This window comes from Schistocerca nitens, chromosome 1 (assembly GCF_023898315.1).
Source record: "Schistocerca nitens isolate TAMUIC-IGC-003100 chromosome 1, iqSchNite1.1, whole genome shotgun sequence".
NCBI lineage: Eukaryota > Metazoa > Arthropoda > Insecta > Orthoptera > Acrididae > Schistocerca > Schistocerca nitens.
Genome location: NC_064614.1, coordinates 266,005,025 through 266,019,609, shown reverse-complemented (window position 1 = coordinate 266,019,609; position 14,585 = coordinate 266,005,025). Strand labels below are relative to the sequence as shown.

The window sequence follows — 14,585 nt, the reverse complement described above, 5'->3', positions numbered from 1 at the left end:
CGCAGGGGGTAAGATCAGGGTTTCTTGGAGGCCAGTGATGAAGTGCTCTGTCACGGGCTGCCTGGCGGCCGATCCATCGCCTCGGGTAGTTGACGTTCAGGTAGTTACGGACAGATAAGTGCCAATGTGGTGGCCCTCCATCCTGCTGAAATATGAATTGTTGTGCCTCTTGTTCGAGCTGAGGGAACAGCCAATTCTCTAACATCTCCAGATACTGTAGTCCAGTTACAGTAGCACCTTCGAAGAAAAAGGGACCAAAAACTTTATTGGCTGAAATGGCACAGAGAACGTTCACCTTAGGCGAGTCACGTTCATACTGAGTTGTTTCCCGCGGATTCTCAGTGCCCCATATACAGACATTGTGACGGTTGACTTTCCCGTTAGTGTGGAAAGTTGCTTCATCACTAAACACAATCTTTGAAACGAAAGATTCATCTGTTTCCATTTGAGCAAGGATAAAATCACAGAAATCGCTCCTTTAATCTTATCAGCCGCAGACAGTGTTTGAACCAATTTCAGACGATAAGGTTTCATAACTAACCTTTTTCTTAGGACTCTCCATACAGTTGATTGTGGAATTTGCAGCTCTCTGCTAGCTCTGCGAGTCGATTTTCCTGGGCTGCGAACAAATGCTTGCTGGATGCGTGCTACATTTTCATCACTCGTTCTCGGCCGTCCAGAACTTTTCCCTTTGCACAAACACCCATTCTCTGTAAACTGTTTATACCAACGTTTAATACACCACCTATCAGGAGGTTTAACACCATACTTCGTTCGAAATGCACGCTGAACAACTGTCGTCGATTCACTTCTGCCGTACTCAATAACACAAAAAGCTTTCTGTTGAGCGGTCGCCATCTTAGCATCAACTGACGCTGACGCCTAGTCAACAGCGCCTCAAGCGAACAAATGTACAACTAAATGAAACTTTATAGCTCCCTTAATTCGCCGACAGATAGTGCTTAGCTCTGCCTTTTGTCGTTGCAGAGTTTTAAATTCCTAAAGTTGTGGTATTCTTTTTGAATCACCCTGTATTTTATTGTTCCACGGATTTAATCGTTTATTTGGGGGTATATGTATATGTACTGCTACGTGCCACTGCGTGTTTGCAGGTTGGAGGTGGAGAAGCTGCGGCTGATGGTGCGCCACATCCTGCAGTTCATCACCATCCGGCAGTTCCCGCCGGCTGACAAGTCGCTGCCCCCGCTCAGCAAGAGCCGCTGGTGGATCCCCACCGCCACGCGCGCGCTCGCGCTGATCAGTGAGTACCCGACACTCACTCTCCCAGGCGTGCAGTGAACTGTCCACTGAAGAGGACACCCTAACGCTAGCTGGTACACCGTTGCTAATCAGGGCGATATTTGACCTCGAGAATACTATGGTCAAATAGTTCTGGTGTACACAATAAGTGTCTGGAGCCCAGATTTCCGTGCGAATGCAGGATGCATATTTTGGTCATTTGGGGAGTAAATATATAAGTTGAAATTCTTTAGACAAAATAGTACCAATTTAGACATTTATAATTCGTGTCTTATAATTTTCTGGATTCACTAGTCATATTACAATAACTTGCATGACAGCAGTGCGTCAAAAATACGCTCACCAACAGAAGTTTTGCGTCGCCCATTTATTTCGAAATTCATGTTACAGAAAACAAAAACTGGTTCTGGTGCTTCCGTATGTATTCATTTGCAATGTGAACAAATCACCAGATGTGGCCGAGCGATTCTAGGCGCTACAGTCTGGAACCGCGAGACCGCTCCGGTCGCAGGTTCGAATCCTGTCTCGGGCATGGATGTGTGTGATGTCCTTAGTTTAGTTAGGTTTAAGTAGTTCTAAGTTCTAGGAGACCGATGACCTCAGAAGTTAAGTCCCATAGTGCTCAGAGCCATTTGAACCATTCTTTTACACACACCAACAAAAGTTTTGCGTCACTCATTTATTTCGTAATTCATAGTACGGAAAACAAAAACTGGTTCTGATGCTTCCGTATGTATTCATTTGCAATGTCATCAAATCACCAGATCAAAAAAACAAACATCATTTATGTAACTAAAAAACCGTCTGTTTCCTATGTGAGACGTGGGGGAGGGGTGGGGTGAGGGGGGGGGGGGGTTCTCACAGCACTCCTGAGGAACGTCAGTACTGAGTGGAACGTCCCCTTGCTCGGATGCAAGCTTGATTCCGCCGAACGATATCTTCGATGAGATCATCAAACCCTCGTACAAACTGTTGTACTCTCCAACTGCGATTCTGTGTAGTTTTAATTTGAAATTAACAACAGCCTCAGTTGCAACTTCCGGCATGGTACCTAACGTGGAACTTGTCGTAGTTCTATTATTATTTACTTTCTTGTTATACAGCCGTCTCACCTTTTCCATTCATAGGTAAAGTTTCATATAAAATAGGGCGTCTTCTAAAGAACCAGGGATTCTAGACAATTTTTTCTACTAATAATAGTCTGCAGAAGAACCTGATGCACACTTTTAAAAAGCCTAAAGATAAATTGTCATTATCCGGAGTTTACAAGATTACATGTGGCAGTTGCCAGAAATTTTACATCGGCCAAACAGGAAGAGCCCTACTAGCAAGATATAAGGAACGTATCCCTACTAAAATTGGAAATGGCACGCGTGGTTCGACATTCGATGAACACTTAGTGCAAACGGCTCACTCACCCAACCCTCCGGGTAATACTCAGCTCTTGCATTGCGAAGTGAAAGGTACGCGGTTGGATATTTTGGAAGAAATTCAATTTTTTAAACACTTACTATATGATAAAAATAACCTTCTTAACGACCAGCTGCAGCTGCGGAACAAAAACTTTTTTGAAGGTTTTCAACCGTTATTCCATCCGCCATAATTTTATGGAGTAATCATTATACCCTTGCCAACATGTTTTTAGCACTCCCGTTTGCTCAATAGCTGGGATTATCTGGTATTTCAAACCCGTAGTTATCCTCATGCGGTAAAGTTCGATGATTAGCCCGAATATGCTGGGTTGGCTTAAAACAGTAAACGCATTCAGAATGAGATTTTCACTCTGCAGCGGAGTGTGCGCTGATATGAAACTTCCTGGCAGATTAAAACTGTGTGCCCGACCGAGACTCGAACTCGGGACCTTTGCCTTTCGCGGGCAAGTGCTCTACCATCTAAGCTACCGAAGCACGACTCACGCCCGGTACTCACAGCTTTACTTCTGCCAGTATCTCGACTCCTACCTTCCAAAATTTACAGAAGCTCTCCTGCGAACCTTGCAGAACTAGCACTCCTGAAAGAAAGGATACTGCGGAGACACGGCTTAGCCACAGCCTGGGGGATGTTTCCAGAATGAGATTTTCACTCTGCAGCGGAGTGTGCGCTGATATGAAACTTCCTGGCAGATTAAAACTGTGTGCCGGACCGAGACTCGAACTCGGGACAATTGCCTTTCGCGGGCAAGTGCTCTACCAACTGAGCTACCCAAGCACGACTCACGTCCCGTCCTCACAGCACTTGTCCGCGAAAGGCAATGGTCCCGAGTTCGAGTCTCGGTCCGGCACACAGTTTTAATCTGCCAGGAAGTTTCATATCAGCGCACACTCCGCTGCAGAGTGAAAATCTCATTCTGGAAACATCCCCCAGGCTGTGGCTAAGCCGTGTCTCCGCAGTATCCTTTCTTTCAGGAGTGCTAGTTCTGCAAGGTTCGCAGGAGAGCTTCTGTAAAGTTTGGAAGGTAGGAGACGAGATACTGGCAGAAGTAAAGCTGTGAGTACCGGGCGTGAGTCGTACTTCGGTAGCTCAGATGGTAGAGCACTTGCCAGCGAAAGGCAAAGGTCCCGAGTTCGAGTCTCGGTCGGGCACACAGTTTTAATCTGCCAGGAAGTTTCAGTAAACGCATTGCTGCCATATCTTTGTTCCTTACAGGATAACGTATACGTCAATTTCTTTAGCCGCATCTGGTTATCCATAAAAAAATTTAGTTTAGGAGTACATGTTGGTACCAGTGTTAACAAGTACGCATGACACACTATCGCGCATGCGCTCTCGTGGCTATTGCCAGTTCCAGTACAACATCCGTTGCTGGCGTACTGCGGTCGCGAAGTGGGGCCGAGTCTGTTTCCCAGATAAGTTATTGCAATATGACGATGTATTACTATATTATAGTTTTTAGTTTTCGACGTTGTCCATTATAGACAAATCGTAGTTCCTTTTATTCTGAAGAAGGTTGGGTTATCCCAACTGAAACCTAGGTAAATCCAGGTAAACATTGCAACTGAGGCTGTTGTTAATTTAAAATCAATATTTACACAGTTGCTGACAGGATCGCGACATGCTGAAAATATTAAGATTCTGTGTAAGTCGTGTAGAGTACATGGTCGTTGTAGAAGTCCAAAAACAACTTTTTTCAATCGATCCCACACATGTTCATTTGGGTTAATGTCCAGGGAGCATGCAGGCCACTCAACTCTGGTCATCCAAAAATTCTGAATCAACGTGTTCATGGGAACTAGAACGATGAGCATGCGGCTTATCATCCATGAAGATGAAATTGTCACCAAAATGTTTGAGATACATTCCCGCTATTGGCTGCAGAATCTCGTCCCTGCACCGTAGAGCAGTGAGGTTGCCCTCAACAACAACGAGACGTGCTACTGTGGCCTCATGTGATGCCACCCCAGAACATCACTCCATCACCACCTTGTTGCAGTTGTGGGACACAGCGCTGGAGGCATTCGATGTTACAAGGTTGTCTCCAAACACATTGTCTGCCGTTGTCAGGGTACAAACACATCAGAGGTTTGTCCGTGAACAGCATTCGACGCCACTCCTCGGGCGTCCATTCTGAATGATTTCTTGCCCACCTGTAGCGGATTCTACTGTGTTGTGTTGTTCGACTTAGTATCAGCTATGGTCGTCTCCAAACAATCTGATGCGATACATGACGTCCTGTAGCCTCTTCGAGCACCCAATTCTATTCTGGAGCACTCTTTTCGTTTGACACGAAAGTCGTAGATATCGATGATCCCGTGCACCTGCCGAACGTGGACGGCCTCTGCGTTGTAAGTCCTCAACGCTACCCGTCGATAGGAGCCGATTCCATGTCCACCAACATAACTTGACTCCGGTGCAAACGTCGAGCAACGTCCTTGGTTGACAAGCCTTCTGCGTGTAGCCTGATGATATGTACCCAATCACTGGTCGAGACTGTTCTTCACGGCATGATGAATTTCACTCTCCTGTTCCACAAACCTCTCCAATGCGTTCCTAATGGTGCTTTACTTTCAGCTGAAATGCTGCAATCCATTAGAGTGTAAGGTAGCGCAGGTGGTAACTATGTTAAGATTTACGAACAACGTCAGGACTGATTTCCAATCTGTACAGGAACAGTCACAATAGCAACTCACCTGCACTAGATATCGGGCTGATGCAATACGTTTGTTGATGACAGTATAACAATACGAATACGCTCATATCCTCTACAAAGAAGATAAATAGATGCATAAAATACACAGATTTGATGATTCTGACAGCCTTAATTAAATCATATGGTGACAGTTTTCACTATTAAAGGTATTCCAGAAGGCACTTGCCCGTGTTGCCGCACTTAGACATATTGCCAGATTTGGCTTTGCCACCACAACCTATTTTGAGGTGGTACCTGCTTGGATAAATGCAGACATCTTTTACTGTAATAGTTTCAGTTATGTAGGTAAGAGACGGTAAATTACAGCAAATTTATTGAATACGTGTTAGCTGCATTATATTGAAAATCATTAAGTTTTGTCCCCTAAATGACTTTTGTTCCGTGTTATGTCGTAGACACTTCTGAAGCTACTTATGCAGCTTGCTTTAAAGACGCGCAAGTGGCATTCAAGAAAATAGATTTGAAACAAAACCTGATTTACATCCAATTAAATTTTGCGCATTTGCCTGCAGCAATAACGAAGTTTGAAGTCATAGGTCTACCACTGTTGTAATCTTTGACAAAAGGTTGAAAAATCCTATCGAGAAGTAGGTGTTGCAGTTAAAGATAAGCTGAGCAAAGTTATCAGATCAGATCTTGATTCTGAATTTATGAAGACCTTGGCAAACATGCAAAATACTTCCAGCTTGATCAGACGTTGTCCGACATTTCTTCACGTACCACATAAGTATGCTCTTGTTACTTCTTGTGATGTATAAAGGTCATTTTATGTGCACAAAAAATAATCTATCACATAAACACAAAAAAATGGTTCAAATGGCTCTGAGCACTATGGGACTCAACTGCTGTGGTCATTAGTCCCCTAGAACTTAGAACTACTTAAACCTAACTAACCTAAGGACAGCACACAACACCCAGCCATCACGAGGCAGAGAAATTCCCCGACCCCGCCGGGAATCGAACCCGGGAACCCGGGCGTGGGAAGCGAGAACGCTACCACACGACCACGAGATGCGGGCACATAAACACACACGCTTCAGTAAAAAAATTAGAGAAATTAACCGTTGTGCAGTGTTTTAGAGCAATGGTAGAAAGAAATATAGAATGGAATTTTGATACCACTTATTTGTATTGTTTTGCTGCTTCGTTGTGGATGTTTAGTGATATGATACTGCATGCATGTATTTTTTGCGATTAGATAGTGCATGGAAATCCGGGCTCTACTGATGTCCCTTTGATGTGATGCAGTGAGTAAAAAATTGGCTGCGTGTTTGCAAGAATGCTCTATATGGCTTGCCAGATAGTTTCTCTAGTCATTTTAGATGAATACTCGGATGTTTACTCGAATGGGACCATGAGTGATACACTCCTCTATCTATCTCCAAATCAGCTTACAATGCATGTATCTTGACTTCAGCATATTTTACTGTACTCCTTTACCATTTCCCTGCCTAACGACCTTCATGCTGACGATGGATTAAATTGTAACCTCTCTTCCCTCCTTAATATGTACTCAATCAAAATCACCCAGACCGGCGCTCCTGGTATTTTAGTACACTTCTGATGTTCCTCGCGACACTTTCTCCTCGTTCTACATCTCTGTAAGTTTTGCAGCACCTAGAAATTGTCATATTCTTGTTCGACCCGTATAATATCTGTAGAACATTCTCATAGCATGGAACTATCTGCACTTTTCTCCATTTACGTGGCCCGTTTCTTTGTTTCTTTCTAAATTTGTCGTTTATCGGTTGTGTTCATGCGGAATACACTGTTGCTAAAAGAGATAACGTTCTTCCGGACATTCTGCATAAAATCGAACTGTGTTATCAGATCAAATACCTTTCATCTAGAAATCTGAATATCCCAGTTTACCAAGAACGGAGTGATGGCTCTTTTTCCCTCGAAACAACATGTGTTGGAAATTGTGATACTTTCTCTCTAAACAGAGGCGAAAGAACTGATAAGCAGATCAAAATTTCTGCAACAGTGATGCTTAAAGGAACTTGTAGTTGACGAAATAAATCTCGGGTGAACAGCCTGGTATGAGTGCGCATAGGAGACAATATTTCGGCAATCATCAGGTGCGATCATCAGGTGCGCTGATGTACATCAGCGCACCTGATGATGGCAACGTGGTCGATTGCCGAAATATTGTGTCCTATGCACACTCATACCAGGCTGTTCACCCGAGATTTATTTCATCACAAAATACGCCTGGAGAAATTGAAGAATCACAACCTGTAGTTGATCGACACCAGTTGGTACTCTCATACCAGCAACACTCCAGGCATAATTGAAAATTAAATTAAGCTCTTCCTCTGCAACAAGCTTCGAAATTCATACAGAACAGAGCGCAAATTTCTGCTCTTTTAGGTGGTGCTCTTGGTTTTTATGTAGCAAATGGTTCAAATGACTCTGAGCACTATGGGACTTAACTTCTAAGGTCATCAGTCCCCTAGAACTTAGAACTACTGAAACCTAACTAACCTAAGGACATCACACTCATCCATGCCCGAGGCAGGATTCGAACCTGCGACCGTAGCGGTCACGCGGTTCCAGACTGTAGCGCCTAGAACCGCACGGCCACCCCGGCTGGCTGTTATGTAGCACTTACCAAATTTCAATTATGGGTGACTCAACTGCTGACCGATCTCAATCAAACTATATCATATTTAATTTGGTACATAAATATCTTGCACATCTCAACGCAGATTTATGAAAACGGTAAAGGTGTACGGTAAGACATGCTAAAGTCATGATACATGTTAATATGGAGTACTTTGAGCTCTGACCACTTTGAGTAGTGTTAAACAAAATTATCGTTACTCTGGATCTAATTAAATTCCAGATAAACTGGGTTAGTATATGTTTACTGTGCAGTTCAGTTCCATTTCGATACAGGGTTTATGAGTGTGGTAGCATTAGTTTGTCATTTGTATGATTTAAAGTTTTTGTTCAATCCTTGATTATAAAAATCAGATTCAGTTAATGCTATGCTGAACTCGTAACCTCAATTGGTACAATTTGGTGTATTTATTACGCAGTCCATTCGATGCAAATTTTTTTCCCCGTAAGAGCTGCGAGTAATATTTTGTAGCTGTCAAGGGTCACTTTCGACCATGGGTGGTCAAGAATTTGGCGTGCTTGGCTCGCATGCCATAGCGCTCAGACTGTACATTTCCCCAACCACACGCTACGTATTTAAATGGCAATGCACCGGTACTGCATAAAACTTGGTTTCATATTTCTCAACAACATAAATCACAAACAAACAAAATTTTCTTTAGTACATACTTCTTTTATTTATTTATTTATTTATTTGTTTATTTATTTATTTATTGTTCCGTGGGACCACATTAAGGAGAAGTCTCCATGGTCATGGAACGAGTCAATACATGAAATTATAACACGATTGTAGAAACAGATAAAATGAAATATAAGAAACATATTCAGTTGTAGATTGTAGAAACAGATAAAATGAAATATAAGAAACATATTCAGCTGACACGTCGTTAGTTTAAATAAAGAAAATCAAGAATGTATCACTGGAATTTGCTTAATTTTTTAGCTCTTCCAGGAGCTCCTCGACAGAATAGAAGGAGTGAACCATGAGGAAACTCTTCAGTTTAGACTTAAAAGTGTTTGGGCTACTGCTAAGGTTTTTGAGTTCTTGTGGTAGCTTATTGAAAATGGATGCAGCAGAATACTGCACTCCTTTCTGCACAAGAGTCAAGGAAGTGCATTCCACATGCAGATTTGATTTCTGCCTAGTATTAACTGAGTGAAAGCTGCTAACTCTTGGGAATGAGCTAATATTGCTAACAACAAATGACATTAAAGAAAATATATACTGTGAGGGCAATGTCAAAATTCCCAGACTATTGAATAGGGGTCGACAAGAGGTTTTCGAACTTACACCACACATAGCTCGAACAGCCCGTTTTTGAGCCAAAAATACCCTTTTTGAATCAGAAGAATTACCCCAAAAAATAATACCATATGACACAAGCGTATGAAAATATGCGAAGTAGACTACTTTTCGTGTTGAAATGTCACTTATTTCAGATACTGTTCTAATGGTAAATAAAGCGGCATTTAGTTTCTGAACAAGATCCTGAACATGGGCTTTCCACAACAGCTTACTATCTATCCGTACGCCTAGGAACTTGAACTGTTCCGTCTCGCTTATAACATGCCCATTCTGTCTGATTAAAATATCAGTTCTTGTTGAATTGTGAGTTAGAAACTGTAAAAACTGGGTTTACTGTGATTTAGCATCAAATTATTTTCCACAAGCCACGAACTTATTTCATGAACTACATTATTTGATAATGTTTCAATATTACACACAAGATCCTTCACTACCAAGCTGGTGTCATCAGCAAACAGAAATATTTTGAATCACCTGTAATACTACAAGGCATATCATTTATATAAATAAGAAACAGCAGTGGCCCCAGCACCGATCCTTGGGGAACGCCCCATTTAACAGTGCCCCATTGGGACTGAACATCATTACCACTCTCAATATTGCGGAGAATTACCTTCTGCTTTCTGTTCTTAAAGTAAGAGGCGAACCAATTGTAAGCTACTCCCCTTACTCCATAATGTTCCAACTTCTGCAGTAATATTTTGTGGTCAACACAGTCAAAAGCCTTCGTTAAATCAAAGAAAACACCTAACGTTCGCAACCTTTTATTTAATCCGTCCAAAACCTCACAGAGAAAAGAGACTATAGCATTTTCAGTTGTTAAGCCATTTCTAAAACCAAACTGTACATTTGACAGCAAATTATGTGAATTTAAATGCTGCAGTAACCTTGTATATACAACTCTCTCGATAACTTTAGCAAATACCGATGGCATAGAAATAGGTCTATATTTATCAACATTATTCCTGTCTCCCTTTTTATAAAGTGGCTTCACTACCGAGTACTTTAATTGGTCAGGAAACCGACCACTCCTAAAGGAAAAGTTACAGATATGGCTAAGTACTGGGCTAACATACATGGAACAATACTTCAGTATTCTGCTAGATACCCCGTCATATCCATAAGAGTTCTTGGTCTTTAGTGATTTAATTATTAACTCAATCTCCCTCTTGTCAGTATCATGGAGGAGCATTTCAGGTAACAGTCTCGGAACACTTTTTTCTAAGAGCGCTATATGATTCCCTGTTGGGACTAGGTTTCTATTTAGTTCACCTGCTATATTCAGAAAGTGATTATTAAATACTGTACATATATGCGACCTATCAGTAACACGGACATTCCCACTACCCACTGATTCTATATCCTCGACCTGTCTCTGCAGACCAGCCACTTCCTTTACGACTGACCATATGGTTTTAATTTTATCCTGAGACTTAGCTATTCTATCTGCATACCACATACTTTTTGCCTTCCTAATAACTTTTTTAAGCACCTTACAATACTGTTTGTAATGGGCTACTGCATTTAGATTGTGACTGTTTCAAACGTTTTGATATAATTGCCACTTTGTTCTACAAGATATTCTTACACCTTTAGTCAGCCACCCAGGCTGCCTATTTGTGCTAGTACCCTGTTTTGAACGTTCTAACGGAAAGCAACTTTCAAAGAGCACGAGAAAAGTCTTGAGGAAAGCATTATATTTATCGTCTTTACCATCTTTATTTCTAGCACGCTGAAAACATAGTATAATTTTTATCTGGTACAAGCTGTAGTCATATAGACAGACGCAGACAATTTCACAGATTTTCGAAATTAGATTCCGTCGTAATCATGACTTATTTAGTTTCGTAATCGAAAAACAAAATCCTTTCGCACGCATGTTCAGATTGAAACTCATTACGGAGACGAAGAAACTGTCCCTGAAGAAAACAATGTGGTCTTCCTGAACAGTTTTAAGGTGGAAGGATTTGTCTTTAAAACGAAAATTTCTTTAATCATCAATCTGTTACATCTGCACATGCATGGGGTCGCTTTCATCTAAAACGTCAAACTGTCTCGAAAACAGATATAAGACTGGCATGGTCCCCAAAACTTTTAGAACACTATCCTTGTAATTATTTCAAGGTCACTATAATTTTTCTCCAGATCTCGCCTTTTATTTAACGCCAGTGATCTTATGGAACAAAGCTGTGTTTGTCAGAATTTTTCACTTTCACAACGCGGTTTTCTTTTTAAATGCATCCTCTTCAAATCAGAAATAGGTTGTTTCTCACCGTGCCGTGTCTTACTATGGGCAGCGAGCAGTGAAATCCACTTAATATGTGAAGTTTTTAATCCATTCTGGATGTTCTAATTTGCGTTCCTGTACTCCTTTTTCCTTCATAAATTCAACAATAGCGGTCTGTAAATCGAAAAATCGTTCTAGGCATGCCATTAACGTAGACAACATATTTTGCAATAACTTATGAAGCCTCCCGTGGGTCGGTGCTGGGTCCGCTACTACTTCTTATTTTTATAAACGATATGCCTTTTAGTATTACAGGTGATTCTAAAATGTTTCTGTTTGCAGGTGACACGAGCGTGGAAGTGAAGGATATTGTGTGCAGTATTGACACGATTTCAAATAATGCAGTTCAGAATACAAGTTCATGACTTGTAGAAAATAAATTGATGTTAAATCACATTAAGACTCATTTTTTGCAGTTTCTAACAAACAGTGCAATAAAAACTGACACTTTGATTACACATAATGGGTATATGATTAGTGATACTGAACAGTTCAATTTCCTGGGCGGCCAGATAGATAGTAAACTGTCCTGAAAAGCCCGTGATCAGGATCTTGTTCAGAATATAAATGCTGCTTTATTTACCCTTACAACAGTGTCTGACATAACAGTTAGTTCCACAAGAAAGTGTACCTCGTTATATGCTACACCAAGAAGAAATGCAGATGATTAACGGGTATTCATTGGACAAATATATTATACTAGAACTGACATGTGATTACATTTTCACGCAATTTTGGTGCATAGATCCTGAGAAATCAGTACCAGAACAACCACCTCTGACCGTAATAACGGCCTTGATACGCATGGGCATTGAGTCAAACAGAGCTTGGATAGCGTGTACAGGTACAGCTGCCCATGCAGTTTCAACACGATACCACAGTTCATCAAGAGTAGTGACTGGCGTATTGTGACGAGCCAGTTGCTCGGCCACCATTGACCAGACGTTTTCAGTTGGTGAGAGATCTGGAGAATGTGCTGGCCGAGGCAGCAGCCGAACATTTTCTGTATCCAGAAAGGCCCGTACAGGACCTGCAACATGCGGTCGTACATTATCCTGCTGAATGTAGGGTTTCGCAGGGATCGAATGAAGGGTAGAGCCACGGGTCGTAACACATCTGACATGTAACGCCCACTGTTCAAAGTTCCGTCAATGCGAACAAGAGGTAACCGAGACGTGTAACCCCAAAGGCACCGCATACCATCACGCCGGGTGATACGCCAGTATGGCGATGACGAATATACGCTTCCAATGTGCGTTCACTGCGATGTCGCCAAACACGGATGCGACCAGCATGATGCTGTAAACAGAATCTGGATTCATCCGAAAAAATGACGTTTTGCCATTCGTGCACCCAGGTTCGTCGTTGAGTACATCGTCGCAGGCGCTCCTGTCTGTGATGCAGCGTCAAGGGTAACCGCAAACATGGTCTCCGAGCTGATAGTCCATGCTGCTGCAAACGTCGTCGAACTGTTCGTGCAGATGGTTGTTGTCTTGCAAACGTCCCCATCTGTTGACTCAGGGATCGAGACGTGGCTGCACGATCCGTTACAGCCATGCGGATAAGATGCCTGTCATCTCGACTGCTAGTGATACAAGGCCGTCGGGATCCAGCACGGCGTTCCGTATTGCCCTCCTGAACCCGCCGTTTCCATATTCTGCTAACAGACATTGGATCTCGACCAACGCGAGCAGCAAAGTCGCGATACGATAAACCGCAATCGCGATAGGCTACAGTCCGACCTTTATCAAAGTCGGAAACGTGATGGTACGCATTTCTCCTCCTTACACGAGGCATCGCAACAACGTTTCACCAGGCAACGCCGGTCAACTGCTGTTTGTGTATGAGAAATCGGTTGGAAACTTTCCTCATGTCAGCACGTTGTATGTGTCACCACCGGCGCCAACCTTGTGTGAATGCTCTGAAGAGCTAATCATTTGCATATCACAGCATCTTCTTCCTGTCGGTTAAATTTCGCGTCTGTAGCACGTCATCTTCGTTGTGTAGCAATGTTAATGGCCAGTAGTGTATATGTTTACATGAAAATACATGTTATTACTAATTGCACAATTACCTAATAGTTAATCGAATCGCCTCCCTTATCATTTATAGCTTGGCATGCTTTTCACGAGATTTTCTGCATATTCTCTCGGTAACTATCTCCATATCGTCCTGATTTTATATGGCAGGTGCTTCGTAGTATATATTGGCTTTCCTTTAAGCTTCATCTCAAAATACGGCAAAAAATTTTCGACCGGATTTGCATCTGCAGACATTGCAGGCCAATCCATCGTGGGCAACCCATTCTCTTATTTCCATGCTGTACAGAGTCGGCTGCGATGTTTCGGATCATTATCCTCTTGAAGCGCCCAGTTTGCCTCGTTCGAACCAAATAGCTTCTTAATGAACCTCAGAAGGCATTTTTGTTAAATATGGCACATGTTTTCAGTGCGTTTAAATTGGCTGCATATAAATGCAAATAGCCAAAACTACAACCGAGAAAACAAAACATTCAACTCGCAGACTGTTTATCTCTACACTGTGCAAAAGCGCATTGACAACAGATTCGAGACCACCACCAGAGGTGTCACTGCGGACGCTACATTTGGTATTATGGCGTACATTTTCATGTGGAACTGATTGTAAGTGGTAGTTCAAAACGAAAGGTAATCTACTTTGATAATTTTCATTCGCATATGTCGTATGGTACTATTTTGTGGGGTAACTCTTATGATTCAAAAATGGTGTTTTTGGTTTAGAAATAAACGGTTCGAACAATATGTAGTGTAAGTTGGTGAACCTGTTCAGTAGTCTGAGAATTATGGCATTGGCCTCTCAATACATATTTTCTTTAATATTGTTTGTTGCCAAGAACTCCCAAGAGTTAGCTGCTTTCACTCAGTTAATACTAGACGGAATTCCAATCTGAATTTGAAACGCACCTCTTTGACTCTTGTGCA

The 14,585-nt window shown here is 42.0% G+C and overlaps 1 protein-coding gene across 1 annotated transcript in view; it reads left to right on the top strand.

Annotated features, from left to right (window-relative positions):
* Positions 1–14,585, top strand: part of LOC126235368 (probable E3 ubiquitin-protein ligase HECTD2) — a 313,075-nt gene that overhangs the window by 238,527 nt on the left and 59,963 nt on the right. The window contains exon 7 of the mRNA XM_049944094.1: positions 1,113–1,261. Within this exon, the coding sequence (XP_049800051.1) occupies positions 1,113–1,261 (149 nt within the window). The remainder of the gene's footprint in view (positions 1–1,112; positions 1,262–14,585) is intronic.